Consider the following 21,173-nt stretch of genomic DNA (forward strand, 5'->3'; position numbering starts at 1 on the left):
TGATTAGATAAAATAAAACTTAATTTTAGATTAATAAGATATACAACTTTTCTAACTCGAACGAAAAAATATTAACAAATTCTTAAAATTTATTATCTCTGAAGAAATCATATTGAATTAAATTATCTGTTTATTACAAAAATTGCTGTAATGTGAATTGTTAAGTGGAAAAACAAGAAGGGAGAAAATAATACGATAGAGGGGAAAAAGTGATGATCTTTGAGAATATCTTTGAGAACTTTGAGAATCGAGTGCACTTTATTAATCTTTAAACGGTTAAAGGGCCGAGATATACCGTAGCAGAATCATGGACTATACATCTTAGACGGTACATTAGCCAGATTCGTGTCGCGAAAAAAAATTGGATTCTGGGACGAAAGTTGGCCAGGGGCTATCGGTCGTTGTAGCTCGAGAGAGTGGAGATAAACGACCGACGGCATTCGGATAAATAAAATTCCCCCGGCTGTTCCATCGAGGTTGGAATTTTCTCGTTTTAACCGACCGTGTGTGCACCGTTGGATTTCGGCTCACGTATCTTAACAGAGAGACCACGAATAAAGAATAGAAAGCATGGTGACCGGGGAAGGACATCGTTTTGACGAGTAGCTGTCTCTCGAAAATCAACTCATTCTCCCTCGAAAAAATGGGATCGATGGAAAAAGAAAGAGAGAGAGAGAGAGAGAAAGAGGAAAAAGTAAAAAAAAAAAAAAAAAACGAAGCAAACGTCGCAGTCTCGTCGATTATTCGTGAAATTCGTTGCGCTTGGTAACAGTCGCGCGGAATGCGGAATCCGTTTGTTGTCGGGGAATGTGAATAATTTGTATGGGGAGTCGTGAATCGTGGGATTCCTGGCTAACCGATGTGTCCATACATTCGAATCCACCCTCGATCGTATGCAATAGATTTCCAAAATAATACGACATCCCCGTACACCCCTCCTCCCTTCTCCCTCGATCGTCGACGTAATGGATTCGTAACGTTGCTACGATCGAAAACGAGCCTCGAAGCTATATATATATAAAACAAATCCATTCGAGGGAACCTCGAGGCAAAACTCTGTCATAAACAGAGAGGAGGAGGAGGATCGAAGGATCGAAGGAAATAGCCGTGCAAAGGGGTGAAAAGTTCGGAAACGATCGGTGGAAGGAAAGGCATTTTTCTCCCCTTTGTGATTCGATTTTCTTTTCGGTTCCAGACAGAGAATGGAGAGGCGGAGTGACAATGCGCGCGGCCACGAATACAATTCTTTCGCGAGTTCCCCCCCTCTCCCCTCCTCACCCCCCCCCGTGAAAAGCGCAATTCTATCCGGAATTGCGGATGCGCGAATTTGCTTTCAAAGTATCCGCAAACTCGTCGACAGAGAGGCGACAGAACGAGCGCTGGTGGAAGATTAGAGGCCGGTGGGTGGTTTCGCTTGGTGGAAAAAGCGGATCCGCTCGATCTGGTCGGCACAAAAGGATCCGCGAGGCGGAGAAAGATGGAAGAAACGCGGCGGAAGGAGGGAGGGAAGGAGGGAGGAAGGAAGGAAGGAAGGAAAGGACTATTGGAAAATAGAAGGAGACAAAGGGGATGGTTCGGTGGCTGCCACCACCGATTCTCGATGCTTGATGCTCCTTGCCTTTTGGCCATCGTCAAAGGACGAAAATTGAACCGCAGGAAGCTGGAACCTACAACCGAGATTGTGGAAAGTCCCGACCGCGCTGAATTTTTCTCCCGTCGTGAAAGGGAAGAATTTCGCGAGTGAAAAAGAAGAAGAAGGAGGAGGAGGAGGAGGAGGAGGAGGAGAAGAGGGATGACATCGATCTTCGAGAGAATTGTCAATGTTGAAATTATATCTTGAAAGTTGGGAAATAAAGAAGTACGGCGAAGTACAGGTATTGGATTAATCGTAAGTCTTTCGAGAGATTGGCTTCCGGCTTGTTTTATCGAGCCACGTCGTGAAGGTACGTCGGATGAAGGGAAGTTTCTTCTCGTTTAACGAGAAAACAACGTAATGGGAAATCGCGTTTTAATGAAGTGAACGGTATAAGCGGAATATACTCGTGAAACATTATAATTATAGGAGGGTGCTAGTGGCAATGATCGAAGAGATAAAAGGGGGGAGGGTTTTTCTTCTCCGACAGAAGAATGGCCATAATACCGTTCCACGTCGCTTGACTTTGGAACCAAGCCTCGAAAGCCTTTCTTCGTTCTTCATGAAGGATAAGATAAAGAAAAAGTCCTCTTTATGAACGCTTATAAACAAGAATGGTGATAAAAATAGTGAGAAAAGATAGTGAAAAGAGAGGAATAACTTTTTCGACGATTCTAATTTTTCACCCTAACGCGCCCCTCAATCGCAAATTGAGACAAACGATCGATCGAATCGACTTTGAAAAATTAAAATGGTCAAGCGTCCCTTAAAATATTTCCAAAACTTTAGAAATTTTCACTCCGCGGATTAAAATTTCCAAGTAGGACGGTTAAGGTAAAAAAGATGTAGAAAAAGAAAAAAACTAAAGCACAGTTTCCAGACATCTGATGTCTCGAATATGAGCGCAAAATTAATCATGCGAGGCGTTCCCTAAGCTTCAACACTGCCTGGTATTGTTAATACTCTTTCTGGCACGCGTCCAAGCACAAAGGTAAAACGGCATTAGCACGTGCGATGCTTCCAATACCAGCCTGCCCTTTTATATGTACGTACGATCGCGAGCATAACGGTTCGCGTGGGTGTGTGCACGCGAGAATACACGTATTATCACGTGTGGAACGTGTGGCAGCATTTCTCGTGGTGACCTTGTGGTTGTGAAAATTTAATTAAAACGCGGTCCCAACGCGAGTTCTTGCGCCGGACAACGCGCGTAACTTGACAAGATCTCGCCACGACGACGTGTTCTCCTTTCACTTTGGTAAATTGCGGGGAATAGAATCGTGCTAGAAAATCGTGTCGTGGAATATTTCGCGAGAAGGAGAAGGATAGTATGGATTGTCCGTATTTAGCCTTATTTGGACTGGGAACATTCCTTTTTATAAAGAAGATATTTGCGTTAATTGATTTGAGAAATTGTATAATGAAAGATCTTGCTGGTCTACTTGAAATCTACTTGAAATTAAAACAGTTCTAAAAGACGTAGCGTTTGATGAAAGAGGAACTGATGTCGAGAATTGTTAAACTTTGAATAATAATTTCTGTATATATGTATATATTCGAGTTGAATGGTGGAATTTCTTGGAAAGTGGAAAGAAAATTATATAATCTAAAAATCTTGTTTGAACTTTTGTAATAATAAATATTTTTCTTTCTCTTTCTCTCTCTCTCCCTTTCTGCCAATGAATTATACCGTCACGATGAATTATCACGAAAGAAAAATATTTCGCTCTTGAAGGAATAGATATATTTAATAACCGTGCACTACAATATGGAATAACACGAGAGATAAAGAAACGAGCGTTGAAGAGCGTTAATAATAATTTATTGGCTCGAGTGGAATTCATTTGTCATAATTTCATGGAAAAACACGTGACACGTAGATGAAAATATTATAACGAAAATGTTATATCAAAGCTAATTAATGGATCAACCATGTACAGGGTGGATATAATTTATCCTTATGCGAAACAGCTTTATTAATTCGAAAAATACTTTGAAATTTAATTAGAACGATGCTCGATGAAAAATAATCCCAGAAATTTATCACTACTTTGATTTCATTATTACTTATTTCTAACAATAATTCCCTCCCTCCCCTTTTTTTCAGCGTTGAGCCTGCTATGTGTAAAAAAATTCTCCGGCAGCGGCACGATGCTGGAAGCACCGCCCGGAAGTCGCGAGGACCTCGTGGAGGCGGCAAGAACACCGTGCACACCTACAGGTTAGCACGCATTTCGCAATTTTATTGGAAAGTTTAAACGAACATTTAAAGAAGATTAACTTAACTTTCACGCTAATCCGTCTTAATTAATGAAAAACAATATCGAAATATCGTGAAGATAAAAGTGTCAAATTATCACGGATGACGCGTTCGATTATAGAACCCACCTTAATACTCGCGAATCACTTGTGAATCGTAACGATATCGCGTACACGAACGAAAAAGAAATGTCGAAATATCGTGAGGACAAAAATATCAAATTATCACGGATGACGCGTTCGATTATAAAACCCATCTTAATACTCGCGAATCACTTGTGAATCGTAACATCGACGTGCGTGCACGAACGAAAAAGGAATGTCGAAATATCGCGAGGATAAAAGTTAAATTAAAGAACGAATAATGGGTTCGATTTTAGAAGGCAAGGTATTTCAGGATAAAATATCGAATTCGTGTTTATCATAAACTTTAAATGGACACCGGCATTCAAAAGTTTCGACACGAGTCGTAAATTGGACGAATAAATAATGAAAATGGTAAAAGTAGCACGATACCGTAACCGTTGCCATAGTTTCGCCCAGAGTTATTGGCAGCGTGTGTGCATTTTCATTCGTATCAATTTCGAGGATTACGGAGTTGGTAGCTTCCACAACCGGGTCGGTAAATTTCAATCTTTATCTACCGGTCTACCGGTAATTCCAGGTTCGAGCCGATCGTTAAAGCGGGACAGATGTCGTGTCCCGGGGTTGGGTTGAACAGCGGGAAAAATGTTCGATGCGTGGCTAACCGGACCTGAAAAACCTTCTGAATCGCGAGTGATTAACCCAGTTCGCGTACCGTAATTAAACTTTAGGCCGCGTGTACATCCGAATGCAAAAAACAGCGTGTCCCAACACCCTCGCGGACAGAGGAAAAAAGATTAAATCTTCTTTTTCCTGGATATTTTTGTATTCATTTTTTTTTCCTCTTTTTTTTTCTTTTTCCCCATCCAGTATATTTTCCCCTCCCCCTCTTTTTTTTTTCCATCGCATTTTGGGTCACACGTTAACGCAAAAATATTCCTTCGTAGCGAATGAAACAATAAATCCACCGAGTTATAATACCGTATACAAAATAGGTCGACGAAATTTTTTCTTTCCACGAGTTTCCAGAAAATTAAATTCCCTCGTATTCCAGGGAGAAATCACGTTTCCGGAAACATTTTCTCACGATACATTCCCTCCTTCCTAACGAGCAATCTCGAAATGAGAAACCAACCATCGACCATTTGCTAAATGAAAACGGCAAATGGGGAGAGAGAGTCTCCGGATCGGCGAATAAGGTTGACGAACAATCGAGAACCGAGCCGCGATTGCCCGGAAAGGATCATCGGTCGAATGGTTATTTCGCGTGGGACAACAGGTGCACGCGAAAAACATTTTTTGGAATTGCATCGTTTCCACCATTTATTAGCCCCGCTTTCGGGTGTTCCCAGGTATTCCTGAATATATATCTATGCCAAGAGTCGAATTAACTTGCATCTAAGAATCGAATCGAACGAAACGGAAAAAATCGTTGGAAAAATCGTCCCATTTCAGTTCCATTCGACCGACTTTATCCCCGGTTAAATTAACCGACGGCGAAGCTTTGAATGAAGGGAAGAACACGATCGATGATACTCACACTTCCTGTCGCCATTATTATCTCCGCAACTCTAGTAGAGGGCGGTTCTTTTTTATCCCGGTGGAGTGGCAGTGTCTCACGATGATCTACGGTCTCTGACTTTGCGCCGTGTCGGTTATGGGGCGGATACTTTTTATCGAGATCTATCCGGCAAGTGTTTCAGTTCAGAGTTAACCCCGAACGGCTCGTCCACCCTACATATATAACGAAACACGATGGATTATAAATAATAAAAAAGAAAGGAAAAAGACGTTAAACGAAAAGGGGGCAAGCGTGGAAAAACATGTACGGTTTCGAGGATGTATTATTAGGTTCAAGGGCGAGCGTGAAGGGTCTAAAAATAAGGCAATCTTTCCCCCTTGTAATTTTAAACGTTACAGAGGATGCAATGGAAGCGAAACGCGCGTTCGACACCTTCGTAACCAACCTTTTGGCGGTGGAGAGGAGGACAGCGGCTCGGTCAGACACGGCTCGTGCCGTGTTTCCCCTCTTCCCTCCTCCCTCCCCCGTTATTTATAACCAGAAAACAGCAATTCCTCGACGCGTTGAAAGTTTGATAAACCCGTTGTCGTTGATTTATCAAACGCGCGTTGCAAATTATTTTTCTTTTCTTTTTCTTTTCGTTCGTTTAAAAAAGGCAAGAAAAGCTCGAGAAAGCTCGAAAAACCTTCCATCTCGCAACCCATTTCCCCTCTCTTGACACTCTTTCTTTCGCCTGGGCGAAAGAAACCATTAATTACCGGCATTGCTCGCGATTCCTCTCATTCCTCGCGAGGAAGTAACCCGATTCTTCTCGAATCGAGAGACGAGCGAAGGCTGGAAGAGAAGGCTGAAAGAGAGGAAACCGAGAGAAACCAGATGCATCGGATGAAATCCTTTGATCGAGAGGCGGTCTAAAAGGGTGGTCCAGCTTGAGGTATCGAAACGGTAATTGACACCACTTTCACGGTTAAAACCACGGCTTTCCAATTTTCTCCTTATTTTCACCGTGTAATAACTTATCTTGGCGGCGTTTAGCCAGGGTAAAGGGATGCTTGCTTGCCGGAGGAGAGCACGGGACAGTAATGGCCACCATATATATAGAATGGTTCTTTACAAGGCGGCGAGATAAGCTCTGATTGGCGACCGAAGCGTGATCACTACGGCTTCCTGAAATAGCTCCAACCTCCATCCCTCTCGATCTTCCAGTCTTTCCCCTTTCTTGGTATCCTTGGCAGAGGGGTTCGATCGGTGTAGGCTGATGTCATTGATGACACCACTTTCGATCTTCCATCTTACGATAGTATCATTCTGCTTTGGACGACGCTTTGTTTTCTCGTCAACCGTATTTGGTTAAACGAGCAACTTTATTCTTATTGCCGTGATAAGCTTTCAATATTGAGAGATTTGATTTGCAATCAATCGACAATGCAGTTTATCAGATTATCTTATAACGGAGAATAGATAATTGTCTGTGATTTCGTCGAAAGTAGAAACATCGTGGTGAGCACAAGAGCATATATTTCTCATTTTTCACTTTTTCGCGAGAAGAGATATTCAATTTGATTCGTCGATGTGTAATTGGATTTAAAATTAAGAAATCCTTGTATCAGTTTGTACCTCGATTATATCCTCGTTTTTTTTTTTTTTCAATTAACGTTAAAGCATGGCATAACGATGTCACATCACACATAATTCGGGGAATATTTCTCAAATAGCGTGCTGTTTATCGAGGGCAATTATCATTTATGCTAACGCAATGGTGCGCACCAAAACGAGCCCATTTCCTCCGAACGAATTTGTCCGATCCTCGAACCGGTTTTTTACACGAATCGGCATAATTGGAACGACTAGTACATTACACGGTTGTAATCAATACACGCGGTAATATTCCGTAAAGGAACGTGGCAGAAACAATGCAGGTATAATCCGATCCCTCGATTATTACCGATAAATCACGGCCGAGCACGCGTATTAACAACGCGCGCGCGTCCAATAAATATCGATAGAAGGACAATTTCCATACCATGGGGCAAACCATTGTCCAATCTATCACCGAGATATCGAGTGGTAACTTAATCCGAAAATCGTGGAAAATCTAATTGTGTCCGTCGAAAACACCGTGTGCAAATTCGAGATTTTATTCATTTTATTTATCGATCGAAAAGGCTTTTGGCCAACCACTCGAAAAGGTTCGCTGATGATTTTACGGAAGAAAAAGTTAGAGCGCTAGTTGATCGATAACCAGATGGCGGCCAGTTTTAAGTTATAAAAGATTCAACCCTCTTGTATTATTAATTTGGACGATCAGAAGGGAGATTGCATATTGCATGCGCGTTGGCTGTTTCATGAGCGCAGCTGACGAAAATTCCAATTCCTGCTGCCAAAGGTTGATATATTAACGCGTTCGAGGATTTACGTGTTTATTTCACTTTTGTAACGTTCACGTTCATGCGTTGCCTGGATCGTTCGTAAAAAGTCGATCTTCAACGAGGAGGGGGTTGGTAAATCTATTCCTACCTTCCCTTCGATTCGGCGTCGATCACTTAAAATGATCGATTCGATTCGAAGCCTCTGTTACGGTTGCAAGAGCATCAACGAGGGGGAACTATCCTCGAAATAAAAGTACCAACTTTCGTGTAAGCGACACCGTAATTTTCTTTAGAGACTTTCGATGTTCCCACTCAAGATATTAGAAAAGTTGCTGAATATAAAAAGTTGTGCAAGTGACAGTATTCCGGGGGAATAAAGGGGCTATTTCGGTTTTAAAATAAGGTTAAATAAAATTGGGAACATTTTTTGCTGGTCATTATGATCCATCGTTGTTACAAAACCCCCGAAAACCGATCTGATCATCCTTTAAAATAACTTTTCTTAAAATTGAACCGAGCATTTCAGTTTTTTTTTTTTTTTTTTTTTTTTTAAGAAGTTTGATTAGTTTAAAAGTTATAATTGGCCAAAGTTGCTTCTTTATCTAAACTTGTAACGAACGTTTCGTAGATCAAACAAGCGACAGACATCGAAAGATGTGACGAATTTTAAAAATGGAAAAATGGTTTCTGTCAAGGATTTTGTTATATATTTTATTATGTTATATATTTAGAAATGATAATAAAGATAAAAGAAAATACTTGATCTTGAAAGTTTGAAAATTTAATTGAACGATGATCGATTGAAATCGTATCGATACGATTTAAAAGATCCTTCGATGTCACTGATAACCATTAATAATTGAAAGTAATGTTAACGTAATACCATGGCCAATGTGTGCAATTACTTTATAATTCACAATTACACGGCTCTCGATGGCCCATTAAGGAGGCAAGAAATTGGCCGAAGAACGGCCTTCGCCTATGCCAGTTTCACAGCGGTGTGTCAAATCGGCTCGTCCTTGCAAATTTTAAGGAGTTTAATTCCGCGTAATTGCCTAAGTTTCGCCTGCGGCCACGGATCCCACGAAGCCGGTGTTTAAGAATGGACGGAGGAAACGGTGGAGTGGAACTGTTCCAAAGTTTTCAAGACCCGCGATTTTTTATTTCGAAATTCGCCCCCTACTACTATTACTTTTATTCTAACGATCGTTATTTACTTTTCCCACGAACGAGAATGGATTCGACGCAAGATCGGAAAAAGTGGGCCGGTGTTCACGCGACATCGAATCGACGACATTTTGATTTATGGCTGGAAAATGGAAATCTCTCGTTAGAATCCCATGAGAATAACCACGGTTTTTGGGCAACGGTTCAAACGGCATCGGATGGATATCCGATCTTTTTCCTACGATATATGACAGCGTGGAAAAATTTTGAAAAATGTAGGCATTCGATTCTGTAAAATTTAACTTGTGTATCTTTTCTTTTCTTTTCTTTTTTTTTCTTTTTTTTTTTTTTTTACGTGTAAATAATATCACAAGAAATATCATTCGTTTGTTATATCGTAGAATTACGTTTTGCAAAAAGAATGGAAGTAATTTTCAAAGGGAAGAATGGAAATTATGATTTTATTCTGTTTACGTGATGGCGCATAAAAACCGATGTTATGTGCGGTTATGGAAAGTTCTACGTGGCTTTGCAAGCTACCATAAACCTCCAACGTTGAATTAATAATGGTCGAGTTTATTAAATGAGGTTGAGCGGCAGTAACCTTTATATCGGTGTGTTTAATAAAGCGCTTGAATACGATAATTTAGTTGGTGTTGCTTTTTGCGAGAAGTTTTTAAAAAAAAAAAAAAAAAGAACGCCGAGAAATAACCAAAGCGCGCAAGCTGCACATTTATTATGCAAAGCTTGTACATGTCTATCTTCAATGAACCGAATTAAATATATCTGTAACATATTCCACTCAAACGTGAAAAAATAAATTCGATCAAAAATCCGAACGACTAGAGAAGCAATGCTCCAGAAAAAATAAATCGAAAGATTATTTCTCAAAACAAAAACGTACGCCACGTTCACACTGCCAAATCAGTTAATTGACATTATCGTTGGCCGACACATCCCTCCTGGAGAAACGTATCGTCCGAGTAGTGCGAGATAACAGAATCCAATTAGGCGACACTTGGGTGACGAATACCGGCGCCTTGTTAAAACTAAGTCGGCAAGGGCGCCACTTCTTCAACTTTCACCCCGTCCACCGTACTGGAGCTAGAGAGTTGGCCAGATTCGTCGACCAGAAACGAAGCAGTTTCCACAACCTCGCTTCCGTTCCCCCCCTTCTCTCTCTTCTAATTTCCGCCATTATCCTCGTGGCGATTGTTCGATAAAAGTCGATCAGAGAAGGGAATCGATGAACTTTGGATGAACATAAGCGACGTACGTGATCGGGAAGAAAAGAGCAGGCCCGGTTAAAAAAAAGATCGGGCATCGTTGAAAGCTTATCACGCGTCAAAGTATCTATGCGGGGCAAAGATACATGCCAAGCATTCCAACGACTCGAGGAGTTCTCGCGAAGTTGAATGAAAGCGTTTTACTTGACATCGTTGCCATGGAGTAATACGCTCTTCGTTTCTTGTAGCTGTTGACAGTTACGCAGGCGTGTACAAGTTTGGAAGCTTGTTCAAGTTTGACGAAAAAGTCCAAGGATCATCCGTGTCGTCCGCATATTTCATCCCTCTTGATAAATGCGCACAGCGAAGAGAGAGGGAGAGGGAGAGAGAGAGAGAGAGAGAGATGAATCTCGATATTAAAAAAAGAAAAATCGTAGGATGGATGTTGTAAAAAGGAGTTTGTAAAAAGGAAATTTCTGATATTTATCTTCCTTTGCGCGAAGATACGGGGCTCGAAGAGGGGACGAGAAGGGAGGGAAGATTTTCAAGATCTTGTGTTTCTGTAAGATCGAGAAAAGGGGAAGACACGGGAGGAGCAAACTATGAATGATTCATCAGGATATGGTAACCACGGCTGGCTATATAGAGGCGAAGGCACGACTCTACTCGTTGCTTCCGTTTGCGATTGGTAAATGTCATACGTCGTCGCTGATTGCATCGAGGAAGTTGGAGAGTGGCGCGAGAAGGAAATCGGGATGGGAAAGCTTGAAGGAAGCCCAATCAATAGTCCCTGATGAACGGTCCAATGGTTATTGGCACAGCACCGATATATATATGTATATGTATATATAGAGAGGGTCCAACCTGTTCTATGAATTATTTAGCGTCAGCCAAGTGGCCCTCCGTGTATTTACCCTCAAACCGAGGGCTTCGTAGCATTCGTGGAGCTCGCTTGATTTCACCCCCTGGTATATCGTTCCCACTACCCGTGTCAAATATCTATAACTAGCTTCATTTCACTCGATTTCGAATTCACTTGAATCGAGATCGGCAGAGTAACCAGTTCGAAGTTATTATTCCGTGCTTGAAACAACTCGATATCGAATCAGTTTGACCGTTTCGAATAATTTATTCTTGGACGTGGCGTTGGAATAATATAGGAAGTGAATCGTAAAGAAAATTAGGGAAATTCTTCCTCGAAAAAGAAAAATATCCGTCGAGGATGATCTAGAAACCACTGCTTTCTCTCTCTCTCTCTCTCTCTCTCTCTCTCATCCTTTAATAACGAGAATATCAAGCATAATGCGTAGATTCCAAACTATCGAGGAATCTCGAGTGACGTCACCCCTTGACCTATCGCTTCCCTCTATATCAAACGCCACAACTTGCCACGCTCTATTGCCTCCGACAAAATCAATCTTCGAACCTCGGTTTTGAGTTATACTCGTGTAATGGACCGTGAAAGAGTGTTTCCCAAGTTCTTTTCTTTCTTTTTTTTTTTTTTTTTTTTTTTTTTTTCCCCTCTTTCATAATTTTTTCCATGCTCGTGGAAAAGATTCTTCTAGTACTTCTTCGATACATTTAAACCAGAAGAATCCAGAAGCGAATCCTAAATGTAATCCTAAATGTCGAATAAGAAGAAAATTGGATATCACGAAGACGTTGGTTGGCGGTCTCGTTTCGACGTTGAAAAAAACAGGTGGTACTGGAACGAATCTAAGACGTTCGTTCATCTTTTTTGCGATCGGCCATACCAACTGTGAAATCGTGTTTATCGCGCGTAACAGGAAGCGTATACGGATTTACTCGAGCGAGTGGAGGCGCGGTTTCCGCGGTTTTGATATTTCCCTTGCGGCGAATAAATTGAAATAGAACTATCTTCGGTTACGAATCGGAATGAAAGCTTCGTATCGCGGCTATAGGATATAATTATTTGGCCGGAATGAGAATTCCCGGCGTTCTTAACTCGGCAAACTAGCAGGTGTCTGTAAACATTGAACTCTCGTGGCAAGCTATACATGTGTATACACAAAGGAAAATTATTATTTGCGATTCCGTAATTTTAATTCCCCCGTTCAAAATATTCCTTATTCTTTATCGATCTATAATCTCGTATATTTGAGAAAAGCGTGTAAAAAGACCCATTTTCCCATTTCTGTGACGATATTAAAAATATTATTTTCCCTTAAAAAGAAACTATAGTTTCACAAATCGAGAACGAACACTTTCAAAATAATAATTTGTTCGTCGAATTAAATATCCATCGCGTCACAAATTAATCGAACAATTTAACCCTTAAAGAGAGTTTAAATCGATTTAAATTAATTGTCTCTCGTTCCACGACAAGATTACGTCTTTTACGTCGAAGGTGGCCATCTGGACAAAATGTATTATATTTTGCGTTAACGTTGTAAAAAAAATTTGAGGCGACACGAGACGGGCGCGAGACACGTTTATCAAGAGCGGTCCCCCCGTTTCGGCATAATTTATTCAGGATTGCAGGAGGGCCATGCTCGGATCGTGGTAGCATCCGGCCTTTCTAATGCAATATTGATTCGATTTCGCTGCCACGACGTGCTAGGTCGTAGCGCGCAATTTGCATATGGAACTACACGGGCCGCGGGAACGATCCGTGGCCCGATCACGGTGGAGGCGTCGCGACGCGGCGTGTCGCACTGTTTGCTATTTGATTGCATGGAAATTGCGTCGACTAGACGACCTACGCACCAGCGACGAGCTTCATTTCCTCGATCCACGCTTCGTTAGAACGCGACGCGCGCTAATTCGTAGTACTATCCGATATTTACGTGTATTGTACGTAAATATCCAATGCTTGCATTGGATAAGAATGTATGCATCTTTTACACGAGGAAATACGTCTATATATCCGATTTTCTACGATCGTTACGATTGTTGGTCCTTGAATCGCGAGGTGACGTCAAAGAATTGATAATGCTTTGGAATTCGATATTTTCTAATTTGATTCGTGGCCGATTTTCTCGATCGTTATTATTACTTTTGCAGAGTATCAGGATGAATGAATGAATGATGAAATGAATTCAAAAGCTCTAATCGAGGGATTGAGAATATTCATTCATTTGCACGGTGAAAAATAAATTTGTAAAAGTGTATTTTATAATTAAATTGAAATTTGGGTTGTTTCATGTTCTCTGTTTATTTCCTTTGTTTATTTGTTTACGCGTTCAGTGTTTACTTGTTTACATTTCCGGTTTATTTATGTTCTTAATTGACGTTCTCTAGTCTAATCTATACGAAATATATCAGGCAGGAAGTATGGATAAGCACGAGCCAGTTTCCAGATTGATTAATTCGTTAGATAATATTCGTATTATCGTTGGTTAACGTTTTAATAAAACGGGGTGACGGCGTAAAAGATTTTATCATTAAGGGGAAACTAATGAAGTCTGCTGTAATAAGAAGCTTGCTGCTCTCGCTTCCGCCTCTCTGAGGGGGAAAAAAAAAAAAAAAAAAAAAAAGAAAGAAGCAAGAAGGGGAAAACAAATTTCTTTTAACATTTACCTCACTTTACGAGATTATTTCCCCTTCTATTAATTTCCCAACTAATAAAGAAATGAAATAATAAATCGAAGGAAACGTGAAAGAAAGACAATTATCCTCCACCCCTCCTATCACGAATCCTATTAAAAACTTCGTTATTTCCAATAAAAGAAACCGAAACCGCGGGATGAGGGAGGAGGCGAAAAAATGTTCCACCGCCATAGTCGTGGGAAGACTATCGTCAAATTTTCCGCCGGCGGAGCGAGCCAATTAATATGCAGACGCGAAACTTGAAGGAACTCACGGACGACCGCATAAAATTTGCATCCCCACGATGCAAATTACAAGCGGGTATCGAAACTGCCTAAGTAAAGTAAACGCGAGCACGGATGACACAAACATCTCAACTCTGGCCGAATTCTTCTTCTTCTTCTTCTTCTTCTTCTTCTTCTTCTTCTTCTTCTTCTCGCGCGATTCTGATTAAATCGTCAATTCCTCTTCGAATCCTATTCCTTGAAATCTCGTCAAAAGTCGATCGTTGCAAAATTATCACGGCCAACTTCTGCGGCGAGGGGGAAGAAAATGGAAGGTTTCGACCGTCATCACGTCGCGGCAACGATAAATTACCCATGAACGAGCGGTGTGATTGCTATTAGCAAGGTGCTACGGCTAGGTTCGCAATTATGGTCGGTGGTTCGTTACTGTTAGAACCGCAAATAATTGGACGAATTTGCGGATCAGCGGAGCGGATGCTTGCGAGGGCATTAAATTGGGAGGGGATGCCGGGATGCCGTTCCATCATCCCGAATACTTTGCATCGGGGACGTCGTTATGATATTAATTCGTCCCCTCGCGTCTTGGAACAATTTACTTGGCTCGATGCATCGTAATTGGGCCGCGATCAGGATGTAACCGCGCCGCCAATTATCGTGGCTTCGAAAATCCGATCGTTCACGTACCGCTAATTGGGCCACTATGTATCCTTGCGTTTAACGCGTGCGTCTATTTTTATTCTATTATCGTAAGAGATGAAGGAGGAAATAAGAAACGAAAGAAAAATTTCGATAGGTGGAAATTTAGAATAAAATGTGGAAAGCTTCTACGAAGAGATTCGATCGAAGGGAGAGAGTGGAACCGTGAGAGGAGGAAAATACAATGAAACGAATGCGAAAGAGTCCGCGAGGGGTTTTACTCTAGCTTCTAAAGGAGGAAAGTTTGAAAAGAGCGAATTTGCCAGTGAGAGAATAAAAAGGCCGTCTTCTGTCGCGCGCAATTGGAGTTTCTCCTCTTTCCAACGCGCGCTAGATTTAAATTAAAATAATTCCTGCTGATAATTTTATCAGCAGTAACGACTTGAAGAGGTTGGAAATTGATCGGGAATCACCTATATCGGAATAGATAGGAGGAGATTTGTCGCGACAACTGTTCATCATTCGCGTGCTTTTTATCGTGCTCTTTACCGTGGCATAAATGTCACACCGTGGCAACGATTCGAGACGATAAATCTCATTTTCGCGCGGTATCGCGATTGTTCGAAGATCCGCGTATATTTTGCCGGCGGACGTCATGGGAGGGAAAAATAATGGTAATAAATCTCGACGGGAGCGGGACAGGTAGAATGAAAGTGAATAGCTCAGCATAGAAAAGTAATTAGCAATAAATTCTCGAGATGTTTGCGTACCTCCTTTTTCTTTACGCTGCCATGGGTAACGCGTGGAACCGGCCTTTCGACGTTACGACGAAACGCAACTACGAAGATGTGGCGTTCAAAGGAAAGAGAAAAAGGGAAATTGAAAAGGAAGACGCAGAGGGAGGCACGCGTTATTGAGAATAAGTCTCGTATACATTTTTACGAGATAAAAAGTTCATTCAATTTGTGACTTTTAATTAATATTAAAAGCAAGTAAAACATAAATTGATTGTGGAGAATGAAATTTTCAATATGTGAAATTTTGATTATTTTTGAGATTTGAGAAAGAAAAACGAAAGGTGTGCAGAATATTTAGGAGATAATCGATAGAAGAAAGGGATATATTGATATACGCAATATTTATTTCGTGCGCGTTAATATCGATTTTGAATAAATTTTTATAGAATCGATAATTGCAATTAACGATTCAAATATTTGATTGTATTTATTATCGATCAAACATAAATTTAATTGAATCAATAATTAATTATTAAAATTCCATCGCCGAGATATTAATATAAATTGTATATTAATTGAATATCATCTGTTGTAGTATTAAATAGATAGATTTATGATTAGGAGAAGCTTTTTCAGCCTATATATACCCTTGGATTTTTAATGGAGCATTTATCCAAAGTGGAAGAAATATGGCGAAGTAAAGCTTAAATAATCGAACGAGAGATATCAAAGAGGATTTGTATCGAACGTATTACATCGTTTAAAGCCGATTTCGATACCAAAGAATATATGTTTTCGCCTTGTAAAATAACGTTTAACACGTACAACTGAATAAAGAGAATTGACTTTGCCCCATATATATATACATATTCGTCGTCTGGCACGTAATACTGGAAGATTTATCAAGCTTGGCTCAGCACTGTTCCAAGTTCCTGATATGCATTCGCATGTCGCACAACCTTATCCGGTGACTGAACTCGAATGCTATTGCATCCACGATCGTTCACGTTGGTTTTCTAGATCCACAAATCCCCTTTTTCGATCCCCAAGTTACGCTTTCCATCAAAGCAAAATCTATCTGTGAATCGTCGCGCATCATTTGGGAACATTTTCTATCGCCATTCCCCCGAATTAGATTGAATCGAAGAAAAGAAAACATTGCACCCCGAACGTCACGTCACGATCTAAATTTGAAACTTCAAAATTTAAGAACAATTTTCTCTCACTGATCGCCAATCTTATTAATCATATATCAACTTTCAACTTCATCCAAACCAATGATTATCATTTCCAAGATCTTCCAATCTTCTTTCCAACTTTCTTATCGACCGTACGCTTATTCGATCGAAGATTATCGCCTCAACTCTCTGCTCTGCCAAAGTTCAAAGAGAGTTCAAACTTTTCTCCGCTCTCGATGACTATCATTCGATTCTGCAAAACCAAGTTCCGATCTTCTTCCGAGTTTCTTATCAACTCCGATTGGAAATTAGAATTTCTCCGTAAAATATCCTCTTCCGTAAAATTCGAAACTTGATCATCACGTTTTCGTTATGTCATAACGAGTCGAAACGAACGAACGAAATCGGTAATATCGAAACGAGGAGGGATAAATTTTCGAATAACGATAATTAACGTTCGTTATGAAACCAGATGAAACGAGTGCACGGAGAATCAACGGGGAGGAGGCGGAGAAGAGGGGACAGAGAATAGAAGGAGGAAAGAAAAAAAAAAGGGTTATGGGTAATAACGTTATACACAGCGTGTACGTGAGCGTTCGGGGGAGGATGGCGCACAACAGTCGCCAGGATAAATTCATTCGTTATTTCCGGCTCGATTGTGCTGCCCTCGGTCAAAAGCTGCGCCTGGAATTAGCTAACCGGAAACCTGGTTCCCCCGTAACGCGAACCGCGCCACCGAAAAATTTCACAGGGAATGCTCGTTTAATTGTGGAACGTGGAAACAATAATTATTCGATTTCTCTCTGTATTTTTTTCCTCCTTCCCCCTCCCTTTCTTTTTCTTCGTTTCCTCGAAAACGTTTGATTAATGGAAATTTACGCCATGATTCACCGTGGTGCGTGGAAACGCTGTTAAAATCGTTGATTAATCGTATCTTACGACGTCATTCTGAAACTAGGACAAATGGGACGGTTCCTGTGACGATGCAAAAATGATATCGTGAATATTTATTATTCCGCTCACGTATTCATCGAATTTATATATTGCTATATTATTAATATTTGTAAAGAAAAAAAAAAAAAGAAAGAAAGAAATTAATATTTGTCGTGACATTAATAATAGTATAGCAATATTTGATAGAGGGAGCGAAATAGGAACGTCACTGGTCAAACAACGGGAACACCAGGATTTATTCGTCCAAATATTTTATACGTTGCGTATTATATTTCGTTGGAAAGATAACGCGATACGCGATCAGACAACTGGAATGCCATTAAAATACGATCATTAACACGATCATATATACGTATATACAATATATAATATACATATATAATACATTAAGGCGTTGTAGAGAAATGTATTTGGCACGCGTTTCATGCGTGCACCATTCATCAAATATCGAGAAAAACTTTTTTTCATCGATTTTATCAAACCGTGATTCCGAATTTCGTAGCGCGAATCCGCATAGGACGGAACATATATATATATAAATCAGGTATTGGCCCTTGGTAAAATTATCGAGACCGGTTTCGAACGATCGGTACACGGCACATGGAAAATCGAGTGTCACTTCTAAGCGTGAACAATGAACGAAATATCGGGCGATATACCACGGATGGCCTTCGAATCCGATTGATTCCTCGGACGGAATATTCATTGGGCGTTGGTGTGCGTGGCGGAATATAACGGTGGGAGGGGGACAAAAGACCTTTCGCATGGAAATGAATCGCGATCGAGGCCGAAGTGGCTCTCGTTCATCGACAGACAGCCGCATACCCTGGGTAATAATTCTGAAAAATTGTTCCGTTCCCTGAGCTCACGGTCTGAGATTTCAGCGCATAAATCGCCCTCGTTCCTGGATCCCACGTGATATATCGGTGTTTGCAAGTGTTCCCTGAGAGGCATTAGGATCGTATATTCTCCAAGTATTGATACAGAATGGCTTTTCCGGTCGCCGCCTATAACGATATATTCCATCCTTCTCCCCTATTTTCACAGTCCATCGTATATACGATTTAACGTTTCGCATCTTAATCGAGCTGCTTCTTCTTTTTTTTCCCCGAGATTAATTTTTCTTTTTCCTTTTTTTCTTTTTTCGAAGCTCGACGTTTTCAAGCTCGATCGATGTCCGTGATCGCGACAAAGTTTTATCAAAGCCCGTGGTCCACACCTAATTATGTTTCCATCGATAAACCCAGTCGCCTTCTAAGCGGGTTTCTCCCAGGGAAGAAAGTTCGTTAAAGTTTTTAAAAAATTCGCATTAACGTAGGAGTTGGTATAGCCGCTGGCATAGCCAAACGTGAAATTAGTTTTTATCTTCGTTATGCAACGACCGAACTTATTAACGAACCCATCGACTTTAAATCAATCGACTATATCTTGAAAAAGTTTATCCAATTATCGACGATAATAAAAGAAGAAAAAAGAAAAATATCGATCGAATCCGTTCCACGTATCTTTATCTTTATATTACGAATCGACGATATCGTGATACCGATCTTAGATAGACCGTGTTTTTTTAATAAACTGTGAAACAACGGAGGATCCAATTTTACGATCGTCGTTCCATTTATTTCGATATTTTGCCGTATAGCGTGGAAACGGGAGACACGTTTGATAAGAACCCTTTTCAGGTAGGTTCGCTGGTAATTGGAACATTGGGCGTGTAGCAGAGTTGGCTAACTATGCATAGCGTTAGTATTCCGCGGTCGCCAATGCTTGGATCCAATTTAATGTTCTGCTCGCTCCTTGGATTTCAGATCTGGACACGATGTTATATGGATACACGAACAACATATATGTGCTGGACCACACTCCTGAATCGCTGCCGGTGAGTACGATTTCGAACAAGCCAGTTAGTCGCCTGTTGTTACTCGCCTATTCGACCTCCCTTGTGCTCGTTCGTTTAAGTCGATTGCTGGCGGGTAGTATCATAATTGCGTTTCACGGTTTCGAAATTAATACGGTTGTTGAACACGCACGGGGAGAGGGGGGAGAGGGGAAGGGGAAGGGAGAGAGGGGGCAGGGAAAGATCGACCCGACCCGCTTTGACCCCGTCCAATTGGAATGCGCGCCCAAGGTGGAAATAATCGGCCGATCGATCGGTAAAAGTGAGGATTTTCAATTTCGAAATTGTGGTAATTTAATTTCGAAAATTTTAAAATTGCAACGACACGCGCGGCGTAAAAAAGGCAATTAATTTAGCCCCCTCGGTAGTCCCTACGATTCAAAATAATTTAACTTTTTGCATGATATTAATTCCCCCAAAGGTATTATACAATTCCCTTGTATAATAATTTCAATTAACCAATAGTCACGAATCGTAGATCGAATCATTTCTCTTTTACAATTTAGCGAGGTAATTCGCTTTAAGAACTTTATCAGTAGCTTGTAATTAAATTGCAGATGTTTGCGCGATATAAAATTTTTACGAAGATATAAAGTTTTGCCTCGTTCTTCTATGTGTATGTATGTATAATGCTTTCTTTCCACGTTGTTCTGAGTTTAAATTTTGCACAAGTGCTACTCGTAATATTCGCGCGACTGGAATAAAATCTCCAATCGTACGGGGGTAGGGGGTATACCGAAAGCTACGAAGTTAAATAAAATAAAATCGTTCGACGAGTTTCACGAAGATTGTACAAATTGTTTGATTGATGAATCCGACGATAGAAACGCAAAAGTCAGAAACAAGCGTTATCTTCGATTCACGGTTTATCGCGGAAACGGATAGCGGAAAATCGAACGATTCACCGAGAATTTAATTAAATTCGACGATACCGGATCGACTTTGTTTCCAATTAAAACTCGCAGACCGCGTATTTTGATTAACAGTCGAATTTAATAATAATCGGGCACGCTCGCGCAGCGGTGGGGAATTTTCTCGCGACAATTCGGATGAAACAACGAGAACGCGTAAATTTCGTGAATAAATTGAATCGATACCGGTTGTAATATTAACGAGGTGTGAACTGCAAGAGGAACGTAACGAGAATATATATATATATATATGGTGCACTCTACTTTTCGGATAAATTGCAGCTATCCCCTTTGTTCCGGGTTAACGATGAAAAAGAGAGAGAGAAAGAATTTATATCGTTTCCATAATTGAAAGAGCATGAAATATTCTATTCACAGGAGAGCTACTAACTCTGACGCGAGCGCCTTAATTATCCTCGTCAGTGAACCGATCAAAATTTGTTCTTCTCGTTAGGCAAGATATTAGTCTTTTAACATTCCACGTAGTATAGTCAATTAACGTAGAAATATCCCTCCCCTTCGTAATTTTGCAATGATGATTTATTTAAAAAAAGTTGCATTTGAACTTGCAATAACGAATACTATTAACACATTTGAATTTGCCATTAAAAAAAATTCAAAACAGATTCCCCAGATGCAAATATAAATTTTTGATTTAGATAGAAAAAAAGAATAATACGGTGAAAAGTGCAATGAAATTCAAAATAGCTGTTTCGATTTCACGCTTATAGGCAACGCTTGTATTGAACGCCTATACGAAAGAAAAATCCAGATATGAAATATTAAAAAAAAAAAAAAAAAAAAAA

General features: G+C 40.5%; 1 protein-coding gene and 1 long non-coding RNA gene across 3 annotated transcripts in view; one reads left to right on the forward strand and one right to left on the reverse strand.

Moving 5' to 3' along the window:
* LOC122716110 overlaps nucleotides 1-21,173 on the forward strand; it is a 121,957-nt gene that overhangs the window by 90,114 nt on the left and 10,670 nt on the right. For both annotated transcript variants that reach the window (XM_043938870.1, XM_043938871.1), the window contains 2 exons: nucleotides 3,741-3,854; nucleotides 19,368-19,438. In XM_043938870.1, coding sequence (XP_043794805.1) covers nucleotides 3,785-3,854; nucleotides 19,368-19,438 — 141 coding nt within the window. In that variant the 5' untranslated portion in view covers nucleotides 3,741-3,784. The remainder of the gene's footprint in view (nucleotides 1-3,740; nucleotides 3,855-19,367; nucleotides 19,439-21,173) is intronic.
* LOC122716111 overlaps nucleotides 1-21,173 on the reverse strand; it is an 80,566-nt gene that overhangs the window by 44,672 nt on the left and 14,721 nt on the right. The gene's annotated exons all lie outside the window — the stretch shown is intronic.

This window comes from Apis laboriosa, unplaced genomic scaffold (genome assembly GCF_014066325.1).
Source record: "Apis laboriosa isolate Shangri-la unplaced genomic scaffold, ASM1406632v1 scaffold42_cov153, whole genome shotgun sequence".
NCBI lineage: Eukaryota > Metazoa > Arthropoda > Insecta > Hymenoptera > Apidae > Apis > Apis laboriosa.